We start from the raw sequence: 23449 nt of genomic DNA, 5'->3' as shown, positions 1-23449 counted from the left end.
ATCTTTGGCATATTTGGATACCTGTGGGGAATATGTTGTTTCTAGGGCGGTAACGGATTGTTTTGGGGTTGAGTATAAAGAAGAGTGGGCCTGACTGCTAATGAACGAGGCCCTCCTAACTTGGAGACTACCCTTTTTTGCTTCATGAGACTTTATAAAGACAATGCAACTCTTCCACTTGAAATAGTGGCGTGTTCTGGACCCTGATCACATTATATGTGAAGTGAATGAATATTTCCTATCACTTCACTCATATTCATGCGGAATTTGACGGCTCTGAGATGCTTCTTAAAGCAAACAATAATAAAAAAAAAACCCAAACAGCGTATTATTGCGGGTGGTGTAGAGGGAGCATTGTGCTGCTAGAAGGAGAAGCTTGGTTATCTGTAATATATTCCAATATAAAGGTGGGCATGTGAGTACAAACGCCAAACTTCTGATCAGCACTGACAGCATGATTATGGAGCATGTTCAGTGCACATGAGATTTTGGGAGCCTGATTGCCCAACTCTTGGAGTCCATTGATCTATAGTTCTAGTTTTTAATTTTTCCAAAGACTTGGCCAAATTTGTGGAATTTTTTGTGGAGAGAGCAGATAGAGCCAAATAAATTATACATCTAATATTTCCAGAAAGAGAAGAAACATAAGAAAGCTTCAGATACTGTAAAATATTTCTGATTTCTTTCTTACAGTTGTTATGTTTCATGAAACCAAGGTTCTGTGGAAAGCTTGCTTCAGTCTGTTGTAGCTGAAATTTCATTCTGGGTTCTGATATCCATGCACCAAAACCAGTACAAAAAATACAGCTAAATTCATGTGCTGTTCCAGTCAACAATTGAATTTTAGCAGAACTACAGTAGTGGCTGCGATCAATAACTGATCCTATATTGTGGACTCAGGTAGGAATTCTGCAGAAATTAAGTTTGTTCTTGAAGGTGGTTTATTAGCATGTAGCTGTCTCTCCACCATCACTCACTTGGGGTTAATGTTGCTTGAATTGGTTGATGTCGTTTTACCCCTTATTAAAATGTATAGATTGAATCATTCTGGGATGAAAGGACCAAAAAAATGAAAGTGTGAGATTTCAGATACCTTATAGGACTGATGTAAATAAGGTAAAAATAGATGGAAATTATGCCAATGGTATAATAGTAGGTAGATTTTTTCATCAAAAGACACACTTTCTCAATATCACACGGTACTCCATTTGCATAAAATATATACTAATAATAATGATAAAACTTTGCAGACGTCAACAGCACCAAATGCGTGTTACTATGCTGATATGGTCCCAGAAGCAGCAGTCGTTGCCTTGCTCCAAAAGGTTTATTATCCTTTCCCTGCTGGCAATTCTGTCAACACACCTGGTGTAAGGGGCAAGGTCTCGGGGAAGTCTGCCGTCTCCCTTTAGCTATTAGTCTCGTTCCTTGTACGCGGCAGGCAATATCCATCTGCTGCACACTTCTGCTTTGCGAAAAGCAAAAACATTCCTATAATAAACCATTTTAATATATGGTATTAATGTCCCTATCCAATTCTGAACATTGAAAGTTCAGGAGGGGAGAGGAGAGCAGGTGTGATAACCACACTTTTAATTGCTGACTAACGTAAATGCAGTTACAGCTGTTCAGAATAAGGCAGGTTTCCTTGATAGTATGAAGTATCTGTGGTCGTGCAAGCAGTGTACATTTTTGATTTTTTTTCCTCTGCTAGTTGGATATTTATTGATATTTCAGAATATACAGTATGCTTTATGCTTTATGTAAGCATGATAAAAAAATACATATATTTATATATATATAAAATAAAACCCAACCATACCTGGTACACTGTATTCCGGTGATTCACATTTTATTTTTTAATGCCTTTTCCCTGTGCAGTTAGACACATGAACAATCTATTCTCTTAACAGGACTGCTCATTTATCAGGTGTTCGTTCTTCACTGCATAAAAAAAGGTTACCTTCTTTTCTCTCGCATAAAAAGGTTCTGTGTATTTCAAGTGTCATTAGTAGCAGAGCTTTAATGTCAAGGTTACTGCACCTTAACTTTCAGCTACATTGAATACAATTATAGACAAACTCTTCAGAGATATTTCAGAGAAGCACTTGCAGTGATAAGTCATGCTGGTGGTCTCTCCATAGTTGACAGTCCACAATAATGGGAATTTCTGTTATGTTGGTTCAAACTGCCTCCCATAGTCGTTGCAAATAAAATGATAGCTATGCTTCAAAGTCTTGGAGGGTGAGAAACAACTTATATAAGGTAAGAGAAAGTGTGGTCATAAAATTAATTGTTAGTAGCCTATTTCTTCCATTTACTTCCAAGTGAGACCTTTTATTTCCCTTCATATCCATGCAGTTGGTTTTAGTGCAAATATTTAAATAAAACACACAATAGTAAAAACTATTTTTAAACCATGATGTGAAGTTTGTTATGGAATAGATGCATGAGATATAACGGGAGGATACTTGTTGTCGAGGGCCTGAAGTCTTGGTAATCCTGTCTGGATGGGCATCCTGTGTGGCATCCAGTTGTTCCATAAGCAGCCTGGCTGACACATGCTGCTGTCGTAAGGGAAGGAATCTTGGGCATTTCCAAAACAAAATATGTGATTTTCTCCTTCACCTTGTTCCTTTTGATACCTGCTTTGGTGACAGCACTGTCATCCAATCCACAAATTAATCCTTTAGTTCATACCTCATCTTTTGAGATTTTTATCAACATATATTCAGTTCTTACTGTCTTTCCTTGCATTCTGTATCCTACCATCCCATTTTTTCAAAGGCCACGCTACAGCAGCTGTTGCCAAAGCTTTTGATCACCTCCTGTCTTGCCTTTCTTAGACTCCTGTTTACGCCACCTGCAACTTGCTCACTTCAGTAACCCAAAAAGATGACCTTTATGCTAGCTCCATTTTAATATTCTTTTGGTTTGATTGGATTCCCAGACTGGAGATGTGCTGTTAACACTGCTCCGTGTTCTCTGGCCACTGACTAAGCATTCACCGAGGCTGCAGGAAGTCCAGGCTTGGCTCCCTCAGGTATTTGAAAGGATGCAAATCCCCAGTACTTCTCTGTCTGAATTTCCAGAGCAAACCTCTTTGCACAGGGATATAGGATGCTGAGGTCGGGAATGCCCAAATATGTAACGTTGTTTCCCTCCCAGTAACTTTGTGGAGCAGGAACTGGAGTCCAGGTGTCCCACCTTTCTCTCCCATAATCTCCTGGAGAATGACTGCCTTTTTTCACTCTCTTGCCATCTGGCAGAATGAATAATTCAGCATTTTGTGTAATGGCAGAATAGCTCAGCAGGAGTGGTCGGGGAAGGAGGTGTAAGGACACGCTGGTCTTGTGAGCCGTCTGGTTGCCCAATGCAGGACCCAGGTTTCCGAGAGATGCTCTGCACACTTCAGACGAGGAGCTTGGGTTGAAAAGCCAGTTCTCTGCATTCATGTTGTCAGGTGGAATGTCCAGTGCTCAAGTCCTCCCCCTCTCTTGCAGTTTTTTGACTTCCAAATGCTGGCTGTCACTTGGAGCTTGGGGGACATCGGTGTGTTTTTAAGCGATAAACATATCCTTGCTTGTGCTGACAAATATTCACATTTGCCCCGTTACATCTTTTTACCAATGTATCTCCTATAAACACGGAAAGGCAGGAAAATAAATGTCTCCAACAGTCATTTTAAAGTTGGATGTCAACATATGCAGCTGAGTAGAAAGGTACTTTCAATCATACCTTGTAGGTGTTTTCTCAGGGATGGCACTCTAGTTACTTGAGACAAGTGTTTTTCCAACCTGCTGTGAAGGATGAGTTGCCTTTTGGACACTTAAATATTTCTGTGCTGCTAAAGCAGAAAATTGAAAAGCAGATGAGAAAGTTCAAAGCCAAGGCTGAAAGTTCAGTTTCAACTTCTAGTTTTATGACTTTTGTCACTTTGTGTCACAACCTAACCATTGTTTTCACTTAGTGTTATTAATGAAATAATATAGAGTTTGCTCATTTAAAATAGGCTATCTTTCTTCACTGCAAATGACAGTGAATTTCATTCTTTTTAGTATCCCGTGTTAGATAATAGTTGAGGGAATAATAGATTCTAGGGACCTTTGATCCACCATTACTGTAAAATAAAAATACAACTTAATTTTTTTTTCCGTCTGACCATAATGATTTTAACCTTGTGTACTAATTTGAATGGGCTTGTGGGGGCAGAGTCTTAAATGAGACACAAATGAAGGAAAAATTGCTAATGCTGCCACTGTATATCTAATGAGCACTGTGTAATAAACCATAACCTCTTCAACATTTCTGTGGAAAATGGTGTGATTATTTTGGATGGCTGGCCCTTTGTGTATGGCTCATTACCATCTGGCATAATGTGTATTGATATAGCCTGTAATTGTCAACTCTTACTTGACATGCTGCCTTTAATAAATGTGACTTGCATGGTTAGAACCCCCTAATGGTTATATGAAAAACTGTAATTAAAGAAAATATGTATACTTAGGTAAAATACACACCCTTATATACATAAAATAATTTGGTAGATGGTCTCTGTTTTTCTTTATCTCCTGTTTTTTGTGGGAATGCTTGTATGTAATTCCCAGGTTAGTACGGTGTCAAATACATTGCATTACCAATGTAGATACCTGAATGTGTAAAGGCAGACATGCATCCTGAATGTAAGGTGTCTTCTCTTACAAAACTTGTTTAAAATGAATTTTGAAATGTTTATTCTCTACGTGCATTAAGATAGAATTAAATTCATTGTACCTGTGGCTTCCAGCCTGCTGGTGGCTTTGGGTGCTCCTGTGCTGGGAATAGGAGTTGACGGTAATGGGCAAAGTGGCTACGGGTTTGATGTGTCTCCTGAATAACGTGTCCGAAATAAATGCATTCGGAAATCCCAATGCTGAAAGCATCTCTACCTCCTTAAAAGAAAATGGGCTGCTGGCCAATAGTAAGTTTTCAGATACAGGGACCAACATTAACTGTTGCCAAATCTGAGTTGTCTTTTGTTTATTTTCTGAAAAGTTTCCTTCCCTTGGCTTTGTGGTTTATTAATAACTAAGAGACATCATTTTACTAGTCGGATTGGCTTGCAATACAAAACATACCATGGGATTTCCCCAACTTTAATCGGGTCTAATACTTGTGCTTAAATAGGATTTCATCAGATACTGTCTTTAATTGTGCCATTGTTGGAGAATCCATCATTACTCTTTGTAACAGATTTTGGCAAGTGCCTTCACCTTAGTCCTCTCTGGATGTGCTTAGGTTCAAGCTACTGGAACTTATTTTATCTTTGCTTGATAATCTGAGTGTTTTCTTCCCTTGATTTTGTTTTCCTTGTAGTGTAGATACTTAAAACCTTCTTTAAATAACTGTGACTGAGTCAATCTACAGATTCAATGTCAGCCTTCTCTACATTAAACAGGTTTAGTTTCTCACTTTCTGTGTTTTATCTTACTCTGATCATTAGTGTGACTCTTCTCTAAACGTTTTTCTCCTTTGCCAAATTCTTCCTGAATTAAGTTTACCAGGAATTATTTTTGCTGGCATCGGAAACCCAGGGGTGACAGAAACGCTACTTTTGCTGGTATTCCTTCCTTAAATCATCAATGGATCCTGCTAGCTTTTTTGAACGCAGTTGTATCCTGTATTTTAACCGATGATTTGGGATGATCTGTTCCTTCACCTTCCTTCCACCTTTTTCCAAACCTTCAGTGCTTTCTTGCCGAAAGAGTCGCTAGTCCTGTATGTGTATGGTCTGCTTTCTGTAATCCTAGCTGAGATCTTTTGACTTACCTTTTTTTGCAATGTATATTTTTTACTTGATTAAAGCATATTGAGCCAGCTCAATTGACTCTGTATTGAGGATGATTCATTCTCTTTGCTGTTTATCAACTATGTCATTCCTTTTCTGTTGCCTTCCCTCCAGAGTGCAAGTTCTCTGACCTACTGGCTATAAGATCTTAACCACCGCTGCTGTTCATGAGCATTATTATTCACTACTAAGCTAGAAGGTATTTATATCTGTGTAAATATATTGCTTAAAAACATAACAGGCTTTCTAAAGTCCTTTGCCTTTTTGTTGTTATGTTTATGCCCACCCTTACCTAATGGACCGATGCAGTTCTTAAAATTCTTTTTGGCTTTCAGGGTTTTTTAGTATATCCTTTTAAAATTACCTTTGCTCAGGTTCTTGTCCATCTCTGCATTTTCTTGTTTGTTGTTTTATCAGTTTTCTTGGTTGCCTAGTTTCTCTGATTTGCATTTTTTGCTATCAGTTTTCCCATTTGTTTGAGCTAGAGAGGGAAGGAATTATAGCTGGTTTGATTGTCTAAGCCACGATTTTTTGGCTTTTTGTTTTGTTTTTTTTCAGCTCAGTCTTTTTAACTGAGAAATTGTGGCTATTTGGTCATATAGCAAAATATTCCTGAAGAGTTTCCAAAAAGTATTCACATTTTTCTGATTAATTTATCTAAATGATTCAGCTTGTTTTATAATTGAAAAAGTTGCTTATGTATAATATTATATGCTTCTGAATATTATATATCATATTTATAAAGAATGTTTGTATACTGCTATGGTTTTGATTATATTGTGTTTACACAAATATATTGACACAAACAAATATATTGAGATGATGTTTACTTGTACCTAAATTTTTTGTTCTGATATGAACTCTCTGTAGCAAATTAAATTTTTAATAGAGAATTCAAGTTGAATGCAACATTTCTTGAGGTAGGAAATTTTCTTTTAGAAATTCAAGAGAGTGACAATACATTACATTGCTGATATTCATTATTTGGAGTATTCAGTATCAGCATCATAATTTACAAAATGAGAGAAGTAACTCTTTAAAGAAGTAAACATCTTAGCTCTTGCTATGACTTGATGTAATACTTGACATGGTCTACATAGCTGTTAATATAATCTGTAGCAAACACCAACTAGAATTTAAACTTATCTTTTATTTATTAGAAGTTTAAGTCCTGATAATTGCCTTATAAAAGGACAATATTGCATTTGACAGTTTTACTTCATTTTGGAGATGTGAATCTTCCCATAGGGATAACCAGTGATTTTAAAATGGGAATTATGGTATATGATTTTTAAAATGCCAAATTTTAATAAACTTGACAATATGCATATAAATGAGTAGTTCCACTTTTTATTGCCCGATTTCTTAGCATCATTGTTCAAGTAATCCAATAAATCTCATTTTCCAGATATCTTAATAATTTTTTTTTCTTTACATCTTCAGGAATATTCTTGGGGTTTTTTCGTCTGGTTTGATTAGTTAGCTTAAGCTATGCAGCCCTCCTATTAAAAAACCAAACCAAACCAAAACCAAAAAAAACCTCAAACCCCATAAAACCTGAACTGTAAAGCCACTTTTTTTCTTTAACAATACTTACATAACTACTGGCTCTTCTAGAGTCTACTTTTTCTTCCTTAGCAGTGTAGAAAGGGTCTATAAGAAAAAGAAAAGTAATGAATATCTCCCTCTTTAACACTTTCTAGTGCTTATGAAATCTGTAATAAGGGAAACAAGATGTGAAGCTATCTAAGCTTCTCATATCCTTGTCTATGGGGCTTTAAAAACATACATCAGCTTGCTACTACTCCTCAGATCTGGTTTGAGCAATGCAAATAATCTTTTAATTCCTGTCCCTTGCTGAATGGCCTTTGCATCCTTCTCACTATAAAAGCCCTACTATGACAAGAACTGTCTTTATGGTGAGTTTCTCTGGATTCTTACCTTGTCAGTGCAGCTTTCCTGCTCCTCATCTGTTCACTCATCTGGATTGTCACTGATTTTCTAGGTCTTGCAATGATCAGAATCAGAATCAGAATCAGAATCGTAGTGGTTGGAAGGGACCTCAGAGATCATCGAGTCCAACCAACAGTAAAAAAAAAAAAAAAAAAAAAAAAAAAAAAAAAAAACCACCACAAACAAAACCACCACCCACCACCTGAACACACAACACAACAACCAAACCAAAAACCATCACCCACCCACACAGCACCCCACCACAAACCAGTAATCTTGGACACTAGAGCATGCCCTGAAGAACCATGTCTACACGTTTCTTAAATACCTCCAGGGATGGTGACTCCACCACCTCCCTGGGCAGCCCATTCCAATGCCTGATAACCCTTTCAGTAAAGAAATGTTTCCTAATATCCAACCTGAACTTCCCCTGGCGCAACTTGAAGCCATTACCCCTTGTCCTATCATCTGTGACTTGGGAGAAGAGACCGACCCCCGTCTCTCTACAGCCTCCTTTCAGGTATTTGTACAGAACAATAAGGTCTCCCCTCAGTCTCCTCTTCCCCAGACTGAACAACCCCAGCTCCCTCAGCCTCTCCTCATAAGACTTGTGCTCCAGACCCCTCACCAGCTTCGTTGCCCTTCTCTGGACCCGCTCCAGCACCTCAATGTCCCTCAAATGATGAGATACTTCTTACTGTGCAGGCTTCCTCTTGATGTTCTCTTCTTTGTTGGTCCCAGCCTGCATGTCTGCCTCCCAAGTCCTGGAAAACAGCAGTTTGACTTAGTGATTCTGGTGTTATTCTTCTGATGGCTTCTTCTCTGATTAACTTTTTTTTTTTTTTCCCAAACCGAATGTGGGGTAGTGATTCTTACCAGCTCTTTGCCTAGATTCTCTTCCCTGCTTCCCAGAATTGATGCTTTTGCTTCCAGGCTGGGAATATTTTTCTTTTAGCCTGGGCACTTTGGAAGGGGGATTGCTGTGATGGTGCCATCCAGCACAAGAAAGATGCACTCTGCTATAGGCTGCAATCGCTGTTACTTTGCTAGACACTGGTACCAAATATAGGAGTAAGCCAAGACAGAACCTTCAGACTCTGAGTTCACCAGTTAGGGCTTCGTTTTGCCTGGAGATGCTGCAGTTTCAGTGCAGGCAGCTGGCTCCAAGGCTTGAGGGCTCCTAGCTACACTGTAGTGACGTGGTGGTGGCCCTCTTTCACATCAGTGGCACTAGTTGGAAACTGATACAAATTGGTTAAGTTTCAGGTTGCTGTCTGGAGTGCAAAGGGTGAATTGGTGGTTCTGTGATAAACCTAAATTAATTTTTAGTGAAGTCGAGACTGCCAAAACCCTTCTTCATAATTCCTACACTAAGAAAAGGAACAGAAGCCTGACTTCAAGTGTCCCTCTCCCCCACTGTCGACCACCCGCAATGCTTAGGGACTGGCTTGCTGAATTCAAGTGAGCACATGCCCACTAAAAATCAGAAAACATTTTCAAAAGCTATAATGGGCTGAGGGAAGAGCTTACTAAGACAAATTAAGGGGAAAAGAAATTAAGCTATATTCAGTGGTGGGGGAGGTAAACAAAAACGTAAGATCTTTTCAAGAATAAAGAAGAAAAAATACATGAAGGAGTATAGGTAGAATGTTTACTTGAAAAACTTTGTGATTCTAGGAAGGGAAGGAGATGAAAGAAGTAAGATATGTAGCCAGTTTAAAAATAAATTGATTGACAGGGATGCAGTTAAACAGCATACTCAATAAACTTCATAAAATTGTTGTCTTTCAACTTTGCTTATCCCTCGGGTGGACGGTGCCCCTGCAGTGGCTTAGTGACCAAGAGAGAATGAACTACAGAAGTCTTAGTCTCTGACCTTGTTAAAGGATAACAGCGGGTAGATATTTTCTGCTGGATAACAGCTACACGAGTCATGATCATGCAATGACTAATTGGTGCTGCGCTTAAGTCTGCTGCTTTATTGTGAGCGTTTTTGCTGTTAGTGAAACCACGGCGCCTACCATACACGTTGGCTGGTTTAAACACCTTCCCCACCCTTTAATTTCTTTTAAAAAAGATCATATACAGAAGATGAGAATGAGAGTTCCCATCACCATGATGCTATTTGTTACTCACTATATAGTGTTCCTTGAGTCCTGCTTTTATTAGTCGTAGTGTTGACTTTGACAGGTGAATGGAGAAAAGAACTGTAAAAATCTCAGCCCTTTCTTGCTGTGTAACTGAGTGGGTTGCCTTGGGGCAGCACAATGACTAGAGTAGACAGGATGAACTTGAATTTAGCATATGTACCTACTTGTCTTTCCAAAGGTTCTTCTTTCTGTACATTGGTCACAAAAAAAGTAAAATCAGATACCAGGCATTGTCAGTGCTTAAGATTATTACTTTAATTCTTTAGTTAATGCTTTTTTGTATATAATTTTTCAGATTCATAGGTGTATATAGAGATTATTATAGTTGTCACTAAAATTGAATGGATGCTGGTATTTTTTACATATTTATATTTTTTTAAAATCCCAAATGTAAGGCTTTACGATTAATTACAAATTAATCCTTTGTGTACTGAAGGGAAACTAATGGATTGACAATCACAGAGAAAATGTTCAAATCTTGGGTGTATACGGTTAGTCATTTCAAAGGTTTAATGATAAGAGTTCTTAAAGAATTTTTGATCTATCAGTTCCATTGTCTTTGTTCATTGTAGTTACTTCCATTGCCTAAAATTTCAGGATATGGATTTTAGTGGGTAATTTAAGTCTGGTCTATTTCTGTGAAATAGAATGTCTACTATTAACATTTGAAGTTATTAAATGGTTCTTTGCATAACCTATCATCCTTTGAGAGGGTCAGTAATTTCTGACAGTTACCTGATAGTGAAAGAAAAACTGACTCAAGTTTTCTTGCTGTTACTGAGAGCTTGAGTTTCCATCGCAAATACTGCAGAGGAGTTTTTCAGCTGAAGTACTCTTTTGTTCACAGCAATACAATTGCACTGTTTAATGTTTCTATTTTATCATATGTTTTGCAAAATGGTATTATTTCTTTTTAGGGACTGAAGTCACTTATAAGAACTTTTAAAGAGATTGTACTGGCTAATGTTTCGTTCCTGCAAGTCCTTAAGGATAACGCGAACAACAAAGAGAATATTCAGGATGCCAGGAAGGAACACTGCAAAATTAATTTTAAGAAGTTGCATACGAAATTTTTTATCAAAACCTATTTTGTTTCCACAGACTTTTGTTTCAATATTTTGCCAGTCCCCCTTACTGTTTCATATAGTTTTGTGTAGGCTTTAAATTTTGTGTTGAATTCTGCGTGAGATGTTCATCTCCATAAAAAGACCATTAGTAACAGCGATACTGTGCTGAGGCAGACTCCAGGCATACAAATAGGAAATTTTAATCCAAAACGAAATTGTGAAATGCACTTTTTGAGATTGAAGCGTATTTACAAAGTTTCTCAATTAGTTCTTTATTTTTCCCTGTAGATGTGGTGCCTGTATGAGTGTGGGGTTTCTACAAAACCTGTTTTCCTTACTTCAGCATCGCAGGAGCAGGATGTTGCAGCTACTGCATTAGTTTATAAGCGCAGATCTAAAAGATTTCTTGAAGTATTCTCAGCAGTTTATCAAAGTTCACCAAAACATACTTGAATGTCAATGATCAGTGTGACTTCATTGGGGGAGAGGAGCAAGGAGGAAAAATAGAAACTGCACTTGTTTTTCTTGTTGCAGGATGCCTGTATTACTTAATTTTACATTTCTTTAATATCTTCCTGCAAGCTGGTGTTTCGCGGTCCTAGAGTCAATATAGCTCCAATTGATCTTGCTGAAGAGTTTTTTAATTACTCATGAAGTTAGTGTTTTCTTTGTACTTTCCAGGATGACATTTACAGCTTAAGGAACTCATAACCTAAGGGATACTTTATAGCAAGCATTTTACAGAGATTTAGGTTAGTTGCACTGGTACTGAACTTGCAGGAACAAGAAGTCAAGAGCAGAAAAACAAGAGGTGACTTACATGCTGCTCCCTTTTACGCACTACAGGCAAGAAAAGTCTGTAAATTCAGATTTTTCATAGAGTAGAGAAAAAAAAAGAAAAGCACCAAGAACAAGTTTGGAGGATCTTATCAAAGACTGGAAGAGGGGGGGGAAAGTATTCACTGAAGTCGTACATAGTAATTGGCTTGAGATGGTAATGAGCCAATATGTCCTGTTTACAGGCTGCCCAAAGACGTTGCGGAGTCTCCATCCTTGGAGATATTCAAAAGCCGGCTGGACATGGTGCTGGGCAACTGTCTCTAGTTGGCCCTGCTTTAGCAGGGTGTTGGATCAGATGGCCTCCAGAGGTCCCTTCCAGCCTCAACGATTCTGGGATTCTCTTAGTTGAGAGGGTAGAAGGCAGAAGAGCTGTGTTTCACAATTAACTCTGCCTTAAATAATGCACCTAACAGCGGAACTTGTGCCTGTTTGACTGTGACCCACCAAAACTTTTTAGTAAGGTCTCCCTGGTACTCTCCAAGCTTCTGTACCACTCTCTTTGGAATGATATTACTGCATGTAGGTTGATTTTTGGAAGGGGAGAAAGGCAAGGAGATTAAGGGACATGTGGAGCTCAAAACGTTGTCATCTCTTGAAGCGTGATGTCTGTACATGGAGCCTCTGGGGCAGTCGGTGATGGTTTGCAGGGAGTTCTTGCTTCAGTGGTGAAGGCCGTGAAAGACAGATGGAAGGATGTTGGCATTTGGTGAAAAAGCATTCCTTATTCTTAGCCCATTTCCATTTGGAACTTGAAGTGTTTTAAAAATATTGACTATTTTCTCAATACTACCTTGCTATGCAAGTAATTCTTGTGGGAACCGCTTCTTTGTTGTGTGAACACAGGCTCTGGAGCAAGAACAGGATGGAAGCAGTAGGAATCTGTAATCCCGTTGCCGTGTTTTTTCTGCTTTTGTATGTATGTATGTTGTTGTAAGTCAAGCATTGCATAAACATTAATTTTTTGTATTCTGGGATTAGCTTCTTTCAAATACAGAATTATTTAATCACTGAATTGTGCTTCAGGTCGAGAAAGCTGTATATATAGCATTGCTTTAGCCATTTAACAGCAACTTCCTAACAGTGTGCGGGGGGGTGGTTGTTGGATGCTTTACAAAGTTGTGTCGAGAACCCCACTGTATCCGTAGCCACACTGTGCGCTTCTTAGTTGCGCCTGGTTATTATGGGGGTTATCACAAAAAAAAACCAACTTAGGAAATCTGTTGCCTGGGATTTCTAAAATAGCTTTGGTTCTTAGATTTTTAGTTTGCTAGAGAGAGAGTGTGGAAGAGCCAGCGTATAAGATCAGAATTAGACGATTATCTGCCTAATATGGTTCTCTCGTTAGCACAGATGATATGAATACCGTTTGGAGAACAAACGGATTAGAGAAAAAGAAATGAAAACATCCAGATCCTGAGCATTTGGAAAGCATGACACTGATGTATTTGTGTAACCTTTTCATGAAGAGCGATGCTGAAGTCAAAGAGGGGATTTTGATTTCCTTCATTAAAAGCTTATTAAATGAAGAAATAGGACAGTCGTTGTTTTGCTTCAATAGTTGGGGGTCACAGAGGCGGGCCTGATCTCCTCGGGATATTAATGCCTGCTTTCAGCTGGGGGAAATGAGCCGTCGCTTGAGTTAGCTGCAGCTTTATGTGCTCGTCACTAGGGATCCCCATATGTCCTGGGATCTGCGGCAGTCGGAAATGGCAGAGCTCGGCAGCGGGGAGCAGAGGGCTCTCATTGCTATTCATAACAGGTAGCTCGGCTCAATCTGCCCAGAGCAAGTCTGTTTAATGTTGATCAGCTGTCCATCTGATAAACCGAATTGATATGGACATTTCCTCCAAGGGCTGCCCTGACAATGACAGCAGGAGCATCGGGATGTCTTGTTAGTCTTTTTCTCCGAGCTTGAAATTTTATTAACCCTTTGTTAGAGCCGAGCCAAGTGTGATTACAATACTGCGGCTGTAGGTTCTGTGCCTTTCTCCCTCGCCTCTTTGAAAAACAGCATCAACCTTCAGTTTTGTTGTCTACATGGGGAACGGCTAGCTGTTTTGTTTTCAGATTGTTTTTCTCTACGTGGAGCAAAAATTGTGAATTATAAAGGCAACTTTCAAAACAGCTTAGTTTTTTGTGTGTGTGACAAAATACATTGGGAACCTCTATTTATCTTCTCCCTCCCAGCTCTTCTGCCTTTTGCATGCCTGCCCAGGCTGTGTGGCTCCGCTGGCCCTTCTCTCTTGCTAATTGGCACAAATCACTGGCCTGAAACAGTTGCTGCTGGGGCTCTTTGCAGGTCAGATAGATTTGGGGCAGAAGGTTACTTTAGATTAATATCATCCGGGAGCAGTTGCAACACATAAGCACTGTCCAGAGGACACAATGTTAATTTACTCAGTATTGTGCCCCTACAGAGGCAGAATCTAAGCTGAGCAGGTATCAGCAGGTATGTGAATGGATGGAGCAGTTCAGTTGCTCAGTGAATCGGTGTTTGGCTACTTTTGAATAAGCTCAGGGAACATAACATGCCTTTGTACTAGGTTGCAATTTAATTTCAACTTTAAGGCCTTTGTCACCTGTCTAGTTGAGGGCATGCGTTGTGGGTTTGCTCATACATGTAGTCTCCATGACATAAAGGGAGCTGCTTGAGTCAGAAAAGGTGTGAATGTGCTGGAGATTTCAGAAGAGAGGGGTCTGTGCATATCTAGGTTTGCAACGTTAAGAGGATGCTCCAGTGCGTTGCTCTGTTCCCCCCTCCCCTTGTCCCTGCTCAGTTATTATGTCTCTTCATCGCACTGTTGTAATTCTGAGCTAAGGTGACATCTCCGGGCTCCTTGGAGTGACAGTCCCTAACTGTTGGGGGCTACAGGGTTGAATTGCGGGAGGAGGGGAGGAGAGGGCTGTGCTAATGACGCTTTTCATGCCTTTTCAAAAAAATGAAAATAAATAGAGGGCAAGCCTCTATGGGATAACCTCTGCAGCAAGCCTCTCACAGGGATTTGAAATCCCTAAATTCAGAATGTAGCACACTGTGTGTTGGAATAAGAAGTGATTTGTAAACCTATCCAAATAAAATGAGGTCTGCCCTTTTGCTGGACAGTTACCTTTGCTGCTTCTGACTAAAACAACCAGTGAAATATCATTAGTACAGAGTTTTAAAATGCTCAGCTGTGTCCCCTCTCCCCCCTGTGCCCTCCCTCCTAGGTATTATTGAACTGCAAGGTATCCTGTTATTAATTTAACTCCAATTTAAGCAGTCGTTGACTGCAGCATTCTTAAGGTGTTGAGATTGGCTTGCTCGCAACTCCCCTGCTGATGTGTCCTTTGTTCCTTCCCATCAGTACTTTCTGCTTGGCATTTTCTTTATGTCAGTGTCCCTCAAGCTTCCAGAAGACAAAACAAAAAAAGAAAGCACCATGAGGACTGTATTGATTACTTAGCTTTATTTTGTGAAAGAATTCAAACAAAGGGCAGCGTTCCTTCAAATGGAACCTGTGGTACCCGTGGCTTACCTGGAAAAACTTAGTGCTAGTTCTTTGTGCTTAACACCTTGCGGTTGTAGCTTCTAGAAGTGCATAGAAGAGCTATATGATAATTCATAAAATACCTGTTTAGCACATGTGGTTGGGTCTTTTTCCCCTAAGAATCTATGTTTTATTCATAGCATCAAAAATAATTGTACCTTTTCTTTGCTTTCAGCCAAAGAAGTCTGGCTGAGATTACGGAACTGATCCACACTGCCTTTCTGGTGCATCGAGGAATAGTGAATATTGGTGAGCTCAAGTCCTGCGATGGCCCGCTGAAGGATATGCAGTTTGGAAATAAAATGGCTGTTTTGAGTGGAGATTTTCTTCTAGCAAATGCTTGCACAAGCCTTGCGCAGTTGCAGAATACCAAGGTAAAAAGAAAAAAATTCTTCTACTGCCAGAGCAAGTAACTATTAGTGAATCTTCTGACAGAGAGGTCCTTTAAAAAAATCAGCAGTTATGATATGTGTATATATGGAGCATCATTTGACAATCAGCTTGCTTACGTTACAGCTGTAGATGGATTGACAGGCAGCTACTGCTGCTGTGTACATGTTTAGGGACATGGTTCAGTGGTGGACTTGGCAGCGTTAGGTTAACTGTTGGAATCAATGATCTCAAAGGTCTTTTCCAACCTAAATGATTCTATGATTCTACATTTACCACTGTCTTATAGAATTACTGTATTGAGGCCTCTAGTATATATTCGAAGCAGTGTAGCCATAGGTAGTAATGGATGAGTGGTTCATTTGGTGAATTTAATGTATATGCAATGGCATCCTCATGACATGTTGGACTACAATACAACTGGCAGACTGCCAGCTGAAGGCACATTTGGTTTCTTGTTTTGTTTTACCTTGCGTTTTGTGAAAGGTTTGTCTGTCTTAAGGAATTCTTGGGGGAAAAAAGCTTCATTTCTTTTTCTACACAGCGCTCAGGTGACTTTTTACTCTTAATAAAATTATTTTGTTAAGCATTTAAATGCCCCTGAGTATTGGATTGCCCTATTAACATGGATGTACTGGCTTCTAAAGGGCAGCTGCAATCCAGCTGCTCAGCCAAACTGTTTGAAACTTTACAGGGAAACGTTTTTCATGACAAACGAATTGTATATATGTATGATCTTAGAAAATGAGACCGATGGAGACCGTAAGAGATCACCTCTGTAGGTGGTTCTTCTTTTCCCCAGGCAGGATCAGCTACACCAAATCATTCTTGACAAGTGTTTGTCTAGCTTGTTCTTAAAACCTCCCATGGTGGAGAGAGATTCCTGGGCATCCCTGTGCAGTTTGGTGTAACGCCCAACTATGTGTGTGGCTGAAGAGCTCAGTGTGCCCCTCCAGTGGAAACAGAGAACAATTCTTTGCAGGGGTACTTTTTACATGTCTGAAGATCACTGCCATATTGTAATGTAAAATAAATGTTTGTCGTATGTGCAGCTCTCAATAATCAACACGGTTTTAATCCTTGGACCTTAAGGAGTCTTTTGGTTTTAGATTCTCATGCTAAAGCTCCTCGTGATGGTAGTTGAGTATTTTTGTACTGCTTTGATTGTGACTGTGACAGTTTCTCTCAAAAGTGGTGTCATTTTGTAACATAGAACTGCGATTCAGGAGAAGAGACAGAAAATTAGATGTCAATCTGTTGGAATAGTGGGTTAAGCCAGAATGGTGATAACCGGTAGTAAGTATTAAAAAAAAAAAGTTTCAAATAGTGCAAAATTTTAGTCATACCATAACCAAAATGGGGTGCAATTTTTTTTACTAATTGTTACTGATTTCTATCCATTCTTTTTTTTTAAATGCTTAGTAAGATTCTCAGGATAGACCAAAAGATTTAACCCTACATCCGTTTTTTGTTTCAACGTAAGAGGAAACTTTTATAAAATGTAGCACCTATTACTTTGCATTTAGTACATCATTAAGTATTGCAGCAGCAGTGTATAATCCCTGAAGACTTGCCAGGAAACAAGCCTACAGTGAAATGAAGCACAAGTGCAAAGAAATTCTTTTTTTTTTTTTTTTAAAGCAATCATTATACTGCGTGTCGGAAAATTCTGCCAAAACATTTTAGCACTTTTTTTTTCTTTTTTCTGACATCTAAATACTTTCATAGCTTCTACATACGATAAGTGGGATGCCATTATGGAAACTGATTGACTTAGTAAATTATTCTTTTTCATACGTCTAACCCTACTAGCAAAGTTAGAAAAATTGAAGTACAAGCTATAGAAATCTCTTGACAGGTGCAATGATTTAAACATACTGTATTTATTCTTTTGTAAATGATGAATTTTCAAATCTGGCATCTGTTTTTCAGCAGTGTGAAATAACTGTGACTTTTTTCCTTCATAATGTTTTGTTTTCTTTGATGTAAAAAGTAAAAATCACAGTGCTGCTTTTTTCGTGGCATTTATTTGGTAGCTCAGCAAATTGGCTAATGAAATGAGCAGCGTTATATCGTACGTGGTACTGACCATGGGAGGCTGTAACCTCTACAGACATGCAGAGCTGTTGTATAGGCTAGAATTTAAACTGAAGGGGGCTTTAACATTAACTGAAACCACTACTACCAAGATAATTTTATTGTGCTGTTAAACTCTTGTCTAAGCTTGTGTATGATGCATTTATCTCCGTGCTTCTCTCGGGGCTGACAATTAGATGTGAAATTCTGTAGTCGTAATGAAATGCAGAGCTATTTTATAATTGCCAAGGGTAAAATTAGCAAAGTCAATTATTTTCCCTTAGGCTTTTCCCTGTAGATATTAAAAGGCTGCAAGGTAATTGCCTTAGGTAACACTTTGATTTTTAAATAACATTAAATATAGGAATTGTTGTTGTTAATTCGTAGTAATTTTCCTCTTCTTGCTACTGTTGTAGAATATAGCTGTAATAACGTTAACAAGATTCAAGGCTCAGGGTGTATGTTTTGGGGGGGTTTCTTTTAAACTAGTGCTCATACTTCTCGTGTGTTTGCTAAAGTTATGCAAAAGAAGGGTTTGGGGGTGGTGTTTTGTTTTGTGGTTTTTTAATATCTGAGGTACAAGGAGTCAAAAATTCTTTAGATGTCAGTTAGGGAGCCTCCTGTAAGATAAATTCTGCTGTTGTGCTATTATAAAATAATCTCAAATTTTGTTGTTTGAACACACATAATCAGAAGGAAGCATTCTCATTTTCCACTTTGCGAAATTGAGACATTAATTAGAATTTCAAAGTTGGTATTGACTGAGGCTTAAAATAAAGTACTGAAGGGCAGATGTAACTGCATGCTGCATTTCTATAACAGTGGCAAAGTTCTACATTTATTCAGATAACAAAAACTGTTTAAAATGAGCAGTAATTTCTTCAAAGAACTTTTACAGCTACAAAGCCTTAAATTGATTCAGATCACATGTATTCAAAATTCTTCTGTACATTCATGGTAACTTTTTGATCACCTTATATAAACTATCTTTTTTTTTTTCTACTTTGTATTTTGGACGGTGGCTTTTCTTGGGCTAAATTCTTTTGTTGATTTGAAGACAATATCAATATAACCTTACTTCAGAACCACATCCTGTGGTAGACTGGCTGTTCCTAATCCATAGATTTTAGGACAGAATTGAGCCCAAAGAGGAATTGGGTTGGGATCTTTGAGTAGTTGATACATCAGCAGTGGGTATAGGAATGGTGAGCCTTTGCCAAGGTTAGTTTTTGCTACTTAAATGACAACACACTAGTGCCTGGTGATGCGCTGATTTATTGTACTGGGGTGTGTTTATGTGGGATGATGGGGCTGTTCTGATAGTTTTTCTCGTTTTGAAGTTACAGTGATCTGATACTAGGATTGCAATATTTGTAAAAGTCATCGGAAACATGTAGGTACAAGAGAGATGGAAAAGTAAATGGTGTGTGCCTAACAAAATGATACCTTCCAAATATGTTGTGAGATATGTGATCGTATACAGTTTTAAATAAATATGTGAATAAATTATTAGGAAATGTAAAAGGATGTGTTTAAGGGTTGGTTCATTGTTGCCATCTGAAGGTAACATATCCTTAAAATTTGTTATCTCCCTTTGCCTAACCAAGGATATGGGGATGAAACTGCTAACAGCAAGTTCCATTGCATGGAAGTGCTTCTTTGACTCTGGTAGCAAAAAGTGTTAGTTTTGTCTTTGATTTCTGCTTAAGTAACCTTCACTTCTCATAATATTTTTAGGGCATTCAGATGCAAACATAGCAAAAGCATTAATTGGCATTTTTGTCCCCTGTCAGCCAGATATGTCGTATGGACATTGAACACAAGTGATGTGTGAATACTGGCCACCATATTATCAAATAATGTGCTTTTTCAGGGTATATCAGAGATAAGTTGGAAGAAACCTGGTGCAGCATTAAAGCTGCAGCTTCCTAGAGCATCTAAATCACAGAATCATAGAAGAGTTTGAGTGAAAAGGGGACCTTTAAAGGTCATCTAGTCTAACCCCCCTGCAATGAGCAGAACCATCTTCAACTAGATCAGGTTGCTCAGAGCCCTGTCCAACCTGACCTTGGATGTTTCCAGGGATGGGACATCCCCCACCTCTCTGGGCAACCTGTGCCAGTGTTTCACCACCCTCTTCGTAAAAAATTTCTTCCCTATATCTAGTCTAAATCTTCTCTCAGTTTAAAGCCATTACCCCTTGTCCTATTGCAGCAGGCCCTGCTGAAAAGTTTGTCCCCATCTTCCTTATAAGCCCCTTTTAAGAACTGGAAGGCTGCAATAATGTCTCCCCGGAGCCTTCTCTTCTCCGGGCTGAATGACCCCAACTCTTTCAGCCTGTCCTTGTAGCAGAGGTGCTCCAGCCCTCTGATCATCTTCGTGGCCCTCCTCTGGACTCGCTGCAACAGGTCCATGTCTTTTCTGTGCTGAGGACTCCAGATCTGGACACAGTACTGCAGGTGAGGTCTCACCAGAGTGGAGTAGAGGGGCAGAATCACCTCTCTTGACCTACTGGCCATGCTGGTTTTGATACAGCCCAGTATATCGTCAGTTGTCTTATGAAACTATGGAGAGGGTGCATAAAAGATGTAATTGTGGCCAGTTTTGAGCCATAAAACTTTAGAAGGATGAAAAGATGCATATTAGTGCAATGCCTACAGTAATGCACTGATGACTACAGAAAATTATAAAATAATCTGTAAATGCATTGCTTGCAACTCCATAAACAGATAAGAAGGCATCCCTTTGTATTTAAAAACAAATCACCAAAACCCAACATATCCAAAACAAGAAATAAAACAGAAAAAAGAAGAGGGGGAGGGAGAGGAAGAAAAGCCTAGCCCAAAACCCTGAAATACGTTTAATGTTGGTGTTCTCCATAGTTCTTACTGGAATCTTAAAAATTACTCTATTTTTCCCCACTATAATTCAGTGAGCTCTTGTTGGAATGTTAAACTGTTCACAGAAGTACTTCAAAATTTACAGCCTGAAAGCTTGGAACTGAATTTAAGAATCTTGTCTGTCAATGCAGAGCTCTGCCAGAAGACCACATTATAGAGCATTGTTTTATTAAGCATTATTTGTTTATAAATAAACAGTAGCACAGATGTAGTACTTATATAGTGGATGCATTTCCTTATGTTAAGTTTATGTATTCCTAAAGGCATAAATGTGTTGTTTACAAAATAGGCCTTGTGTTTGCAGAAACATCAACAAGTTATTCGCTAAGTCTTCCTGTTGCAATAATCTGAACGTACACTGTCCTTCCGAAAGGAACTGCTTATCTTGAACTATGGTTTCTACTTCAGTGGTATCACTTGTGGCCCTATGGGGAAGGCTTAGTTTTGAACTCGAGCGACTTGGTACCTTGCTGACCAGTGAAGGATATGGAGAGTATCCCCTTTCTGGAATTATGCCAGTTGCTTTTTCGATGTAAATTGACATTTTTTTTAGAATTGATAAACAAGTCAGCTAGACTCTACAATTTTAACTTTTTTAATGTCATGTTAGAAAGGTAGCACTCGTATCAGGCTTTTTATTTTCCTGAGTGATGTCAAGAGAAGAACATAAACTTTTAAAAAAATATTTTAAGTATTAAAACAGTAAAAAATCATGGAATGGCTAAAGAAATGATTCCTAGGATCAGTGGCAGTTTTCTGGTCCTCTCTTCAAAACTGAAAACTTATTCTAAAGAACATGGAGAGTGCATACCATCAAGAATCCTGTAAGAAATATCCTTTTTAAAAAGAAATGTCTTGTTTCCTATGTAAAGGCAGTCATTAGCAGCCACTGACTTTTAATAGGTCCAAATTACTGTCCTTCAGCGCTTTTCATTTTGTGAGTAGAAGCTTCTTGATAAATGTAGTTTTGAAGCGAGTTATTTTCAGAGCAATGAAAGTTATTTTGAAAGAGCTATATTCATTGTTGTTTGGTGGAAAATCTTAACAATAAATACCCGCTAAGTGTATTTCCACTATATTTTACATAAAATAAACGAAGACCCTTAACCTGAATTTTCCTTCTGAGATTCAGTAGCTGTATTGATCAGAGAAGGCAGGATGAAAAAATCATGGAGAAAAGGTGAGAACCAGATGTGTTTGCTCTCAGTTACAGTGTTAACACAGAAAACTGAAGCTGATGAGAAAACCGTTTTCAGATTCTGTATATATTTTTAATTATTCTTAACTCTTCACCTCTGCTCACTTACCTACTTCCTTTTCCTTCCCCGATACAAGCTGCTGTTAGAGATAAGTACCTTTAAAACGACCAGTCCACAGGGCAGGTAGGTGACACTGAGGCATAAATTTGGTAAGAGACAGAGATAAGATTGGATTAACAAACACAGGTGTTATGAAGTTTGATACTGAAGTTGAGTTCTTGAGAGAAGAAAAATGAAGAAAACCTTCAAAACTTTTTCTAGAGAGCAGGATAAAGAGCTTTTTCACATTATCATGTCTGTCTTGCTGTGCCTTCCCTTGAGGCGCCATTTGATGGTGATGTACTGGACTAGATAGGGAGTAGGACAGTATCTATATTGGTGAGTATTTTTATTCTAATTTAGTATTTTAGAGTGCCAAAGGGGCATGCCTCAAAACCAGACACTACTGAAAAATACATACAAGTTTAAAGAGCTCTGAACTGATTTATGGAAAAGTACACTAAAGGAACACTGTTTTGTCTGGGTAAAGGGGGACAAGAAAACCAAGGAAGAATTCTATTGTCTTTGAACCTTTAACCTAATATGAGATGACATAAGACAACATAGCCATCGTGATTGCATTGTTATAGAATAAAGCTCTTGATTGGGCAACTCTAAATAAGCAGTTCTGTATTTTAAAATCTTGAGATACATACTCGATACTGGCATACAACTTAGCATAGATTCTGCTGGAGAACGCAAACACGCTTTCAGTACTGAAAAATACATCGTTATGATTTATGCATAATATTGAATCCTTGAGAAAGCTGTTATTTGTTTTAATAATTATTTTTACGGTGCACCAAAATTTACTAATTTGCATCCACTTCTGAGAGGTAAATTTGGTTTTAGTTTACCTTAAAGTAAAACATAAGAGATTGTAATTCAAACAAACTTTACGTCCATTTAATGGACATGTATTGGTTGTTCTGCCCAATGTTCTCAAACACTGGATTTTTAATAAGAAAGTTTCTTTAATAAAGTTTTCTTGACAGTCATGTGAATTTCCTTTGGTAGCAAAAAGACGCTCTTTATAATAGTTGCTGAAAGTATTTAAGCATTGGGGGAAAAATCCTGTATGTTACAGATAAAAGATGAAAATCTGTTGGAATCATACTTGGTAATCAAATTTTTCCCACACTACTGCCTTAAAACATTTTTCTAGCGTTTCTGCTGACTTTAGAGGTAGCAGTTCTTGTGATGATGATAAAATTGTAGAATGATGGTAGTGAATCCCCTAATTACTGCGTTGTGCTCTTCCCATTGCCCCTTTCTGTGTTTATGTCAGTGGAACAGTTCCTTGGCAAGTGCATCATTTGCCTTTGTTTTCAAGAAGTAAATTTATAGCCCCTAAAATAATACCTGAGCAAATGAAGCATTCAGTTTTCTGAATCTTTTACAGATTTTTTTTTTTCACTTTT

The 23449-nt window shown here is 38.4% G+C and overlaps 1 protein-coding gene across 1 annotated transcript in view; it reads left to right on the top strand.

Moving 5' to 3' along the window:
* Window positions 1-23449, top strand: part of PDSS2 (decaprenyl diphosphate synthase subunit 2) — a 117443-nt gene that overhangs the window by 58268 nt on the left and 35726 nt on the right. Inside the window, exon 3 of the mRNA XM_074150787.1 lies at window positions 15540-15738. Within this exon, the coding sequence (XP_074006888.1) occupies window positions 15540-15738 (199 nt within the window). The remainder of the gene's footprint in view (window positions 1-15539; window positions 15739-23449) is intronic.

The sequence above is a fragment of the Numenius arquata genome, chromosome 7 (genome assembly GCF_964106895.1).
Source record: "Numenius arquata chromosome 7, bNumArq3.hap1.1, whole genome shotgun sequence".
Taxonomy (NCBI): domain Eukaryota; kingdom Metazoa; phylum Chordata; class Aves; order Charadriiformes; family Scolopacidae; genus Numenius; species Numenius arquata.
The sequence above is the reverse complement of the archived record's forward strand: the minus strand, read 5'-3'. Positions and strand labels throughout refer to the sequence as shown.